The sequence below is a fragment of the Trachurus japonicus genome, unplaced genomic scaffold (genome assembly GCF_045865225.1).
Source record: "Trachurus japonicus isolate A0001 unplaced genomic scaffold, Traja_1.0 AP030639.1".
Classification (NCBI taxonomy): Eukaryota; Metazoa; Chordata; class Actinopteri; order Carangiformes; family Carangidae; genus Trachurus; species Trachurus japonicus.
Window position 1 is genome coordinate 1 of NW_028220772.1, and position 4685 is coordinate 4685.

The 4685-nt window shown below is 37.7% G+C and overlaps 1 protein-coding gene across 1 annotated transcript; it reads right to left on the minus strand.

Moving 5' to 3' along the window:
* Window positions 1-556: 556 nt before the first annotated feature.
* Window positions 557-2547, minus strand: LOC146960171 (periodic tryptophan protein 1 homolog; the record flags this gene model as incomplete). Its single annotated transcript, XM_085772566.1, has 7 exons — window positions 2544-2547; window positions 1799-1909; window positions 1565-1695; window positions 1167-1237; window positions 901-997; window positions 752-813; window positions 557-668 (listed from the first exon to the last, which is right to left on the minus strand). Coding segments are annotated over exons 1-7 (588 nt in total), but the record flags the coding sequence as incomplete, so codon positions are not given.
* Window positions 2548-4685: the final 2138 nt, after the last annotated feature.

Consider the following 4685-nt stretch of genomic DNA (forward strand, 5'->3'; position numbering starts at 1 on the left):
ACTATTTACAACCATTACAGCTGTCGGGAGGCCTTTCAGTGTGGTTGTGGTTTTGTGTGATCATTATTCCTCCTGCACTAATTAAAATATAATAGCTGTGCTTGTTTACCTGCAAAAACCACAATTCCATTTACAACACCCAAGTTATTAATATCAAGTGATTGACATGTTCTGACCTGCCCACAGACGTCATTAGAGTTCAAACAAACAGTGCTGACAGGTGGCAAAACAGACATTTGTTTAATCTGTCACTAGTTTGCATTCAGGAGAAGCAGGAAGTAAAATAAAGAATTAATGAAAGCAAAGGTCAAACTAAGCAGGTCAATGTCTATTTCTTGAAATTAAAGCATGCTACCAACATGCAGGCATTATTGTAAACATATTTACAATTAGCACATGTCAGACTTGCCTCTAATAATCATAAAGGAATATGAGGTTGAAAACTATATTCACATCTAGCCTGAGAGGAAAAGTGTGAATCTCTGTGGTCTAAAAACACTGCTCACAGCTCATCTTCTTTAAAGTCCATCAGGACTAAAAAGAAAAAAATATATACCAGGAAGTTGCAGGGTGAAAAGTGGTTCCAGGCCAGACGCTCCACTTGACCACTGAACCTCCAGGTTCGATAGCTGGTGTCGGGACTACGGCAGTCGTACAGGACAGTCGTTCTGAAAAAAATACAATATTACTCTTAAAACTGTTTATTTCATTTCTCCCCATTCTATAAAATAACACATTAGACGACACTTACTTGTCATATGATCCCGATATCAGCGTTTGAGCCTCAAACGGGTGGAATGCTAGAGTCTGAACCTGAAAGATGAAAACGCAGAGGTTATAAATAACCAGGAACCACAGAGCATATTACATTCAGAATCTGTTGTGTGTTTTAATAAACACCTTATCAGTGTGTTTGCGCAGAGTTGTGGCTGGTTTGCCTTGAGACAGATCCCACAGGATAACAGTTTCATCTGCCGATCCACTGGCCAACACATTCCTAAGTAAGAGAAGATGTAAACAAATACAGTTACGTTAATAACAATAGTATATGCAAATCAAAAATAAGTTTAATTTAGAACATCTGACAATCATTAGGTGCTTTTAAGATTGAATTTTTTCCACTACTTCATCAAAATATTTCAGTGAATCCTCCTCAGAGCACCGACCTGGCCAGTTTGTTCCAGGATAAATCCAGCACTGCATCTGTGTGGCCCTCGACAGGCTCAGCTGCTGCACCCTGGTGTCACCACAAACACACAGCAAAGTGTTAGTGACATCCAACAGAGCAGGAAGCAATGCAGAGGAGCAGGCAAAGGGCGACTGTGCATAACAATCTCCAACTGTGGCCGGTTTTTCACTCTTGTCTCCAATGGTTACCAGCAAACAAAACGTTTGCCCTTTGACACAGTTGGATGAGATATAGTAAAAACTAGTTGAACTTGGCCTTAAGATTTTCTGTCACAACAACAAAAATGCTTTTTTTTTTCTCAACCTCACGCCCGATCGCCCTCTGATCATGCAAATGTTTCCACACCACTATGAGACAGGGAAACAGATTGTGCACCTTCTTGCTCTTCTTTTTCTTCTTTGCGGCCTTTTTGCTCCCCAGGGAGAAGACCGGCTCGAGACAGTCCACCACATCCAGGTCCCACACGTCGATCTGAGGAGTCATGTTGCCCACAGCAGCGTAGTTGGCTGCAGGACGCACAGAGCAGATATTTTATTCACTGTAAACAAGATAAATCTAATTAAAAAAAAGAGAGATAGAAAAGAGAGACAGAGTTGGGGCTTTTCTTACCTGGTCCTTCTCCAGGGTTTGGGTCAAAGTTCAGCCACTCCACACACAGTGGGTAAGCTGGCAGCAGAATGTCATGATGAACATACATAGAGTCCTCGTCCGAGTTATAAACTGGAAAACAAGAAATAATAGTTTAATTTTAAAGGGATAGTTCAACATTTTGGCAAATTGGCCCATTGCCATAATCGCTATAGTTATAGCAGTAGGTTCGTTACCTTTAATTGTTTTTTTTTAATACTTTATTGCAAGGTTGCTCACCTTCACAAACATAGTCATGATCATTTCATTTTCTTGATTGTACCTTGCATTTTTTTTCCCTTTTTTTGCAAGTATATATTCCAAAGTAAATAACAAACAAATAAAATAAACAAACAATAAGATAAACAAACATATATGCAAACTGGTGCTTCCCAAATGAGGATCACAAAAATAGAAAACAAACAAACAGACAAACAAAAAAAGATAAATCAGTAAGTTAATAATAATATAGTAAAATAAACTAACATCAACTAATGAGAAAATAAACGGTGGTGCATGTGTGCGTGTTCATGTGTCTGTGTGTGTGTATGCATGTGAGCATCAGTGTTGGGGTGGGGGCCATTTAGTTCATCTCCTTAATTTGATTGAATATTTCCACTGTTTTTATCAGCCTTTCTTTACAGTATAACTTATTCCAAATATGTATTTGTTCCCTATTTATAAAAGTTAATCTTTCCATCTCTAGACATTGTTCCGTTGTTGCTACCCATGCTCTTAATTTTGGTGTATTTGATTGTTTCCATGCTTTGGTCACCTGCTTCATGGCAGTTACTCTTAATATATTGAAAAAATAAATGTCCTTTGCTCTTATCTTTCCTTTTAAATAAATACCTAACCAATGATGTACCTGCAAAGGCTCTTTAAGCTCAAAAATGTACGTTAGGCTTTCCTTAACTCCTTCCCAGTATGTTGTTAATACTGGGCATGTAAAAAACATATGCATATAATTCGCTTCCTGTTCTCCACATCTTCGCCAACATCCATTATCTAATCCGGGGAAACATTTCTTGAGATTTGCAGGTGTGATAAAGAATCTCATACTCACTTTCCATGAAAACTCCTTCCAGTATTTGGATTGTGAGATTCTGAAATTTTCACCTAATATTCTTCTCCACTCTTCTGTTGTTATGTTAATTTTTAAATCCTTTTCCCACTTCTCTTTTATGTTACTCTCTACCTCTTTATACTTTTGCAAAATCTTATAAATTTTTGACAAATTTCCTTTATTTGTATTCCTATTTTGCGTCATATATTTAATCAGTTCATGCTCTGATGTCCCCTCATCTAGAAATCTACTCACGTAGCTTCTGACCTGCAGGTACTTAAAGAAGTGTTTCGATTCTAATTCATATTTGCTAGATATAATATCATATGAATTTATTGTGTAGTTTGTAATTAACTGTGAATATTTTATCAGTCCCTTTTTAGCCCAACCTTCCAAAATTTTATCAGTTCTATTAGGGATAAAGTCTGGGTCCTCTGCCATTTCTCTAACTAATACACATTCGTTATCCATTTTTAATGTTTTAAAAACCCGTTTCCAATTAGCCAATGTGTTGTCAATGCAGTAGTTCTGCCCTGTATAATTTTTCCATTGCGTTCTTCCAATAAAGGGCAATGACCCAATAGATACTCTTGCCATTTCTTTTTCTATATTAATCCATTTGGTTTCCGTTTCCCTTTCTGTCCATTTCATTATTGTGAGGAGTTGTGTAGCCAGGAAATAACCCTGTAAATTTGGGAGCCCTAACCCACCTTCCTCTTTTGGTTGGCATAAAGTCTTAAATTTAATTCTCTGCTTTTTGTTGTACCAGATAAAATTTGAAATAATTCTGTTACAGTTTTTAAAGTATTTCTCTGGTACTACAATAGGCAGTGTTTGAAATAGAAATAAAAATTGCGGAAGAACCATAATTTTAATCGTTTCTACTCTGTTAAGGAAACTATGTGGCATTAATCCCCATCTACTCAAATCTTGCCTTATCTTAGTAATCAACGCACAGTGGTTGTTCTCATACAATTCCTCTAAGTGTTTACTAATATTAATCCCTAAGTATTTTACCTTCTTATTCTCCCATTTAAAGCTATAGCGCTCTTTCAATGCCTGGCTAGGTTGTCTCCCTATTATTAAAGATTCACATTTACTCCTATTTAGTGTGTACCCAGAGACTACCTTTAATTGTTGGTGTAAGCTATTTTTAGAACGGTGGAGCGGAGCAACAGGCTGCTCAGGGCTGTGCTATGGAGGCTAAGGGAATTTCTTGGTTTCCCTCACCAAACTCATCAAATACAAAATCCCAAAACTCCAAAACGCTTTTGTGGACAAGTTGTGACCTGCACAATCACCACGCTATGAGATAATAATGGAACGTTGCGAAACGGAGCTGTTTTGGAGGTAAATTCATGCAAAACTACTGATGCACGTTGCATTCAGGGACAGTTTTTCAGCAAGCAGACTCTGTATTTACCTCGAAAACGGCTCCGTTTCGTAACGTTCCATTATTATCTCATAGCGTGGTGATTGTGCAGGTCACAACTTGTCCACAAAAGCGTTTTGGAGTTTTGGGATTTTGTATTTAATGAGTTTGATGAGGGAAACCAAGAAATTCCTTTAGCCTCCGTAGCGTAGCTCTGAGCAGCTCGCCGCTCCGCTCCTCCGTTCTAAAAATAGCTTACACCTACGAATAAAGGTAACGAACCTACTGCTATGACTATAGGGATTATGGCAATGGGCCAATTTGCCAAAATGTTGAACTATCCCTTTAAAGAACATAAAAGGTTTACAATATGTTTGGAGAAAGGACAATATGTAGTTAGCATATTCATAGCCAGTATCCAAACAACAGAT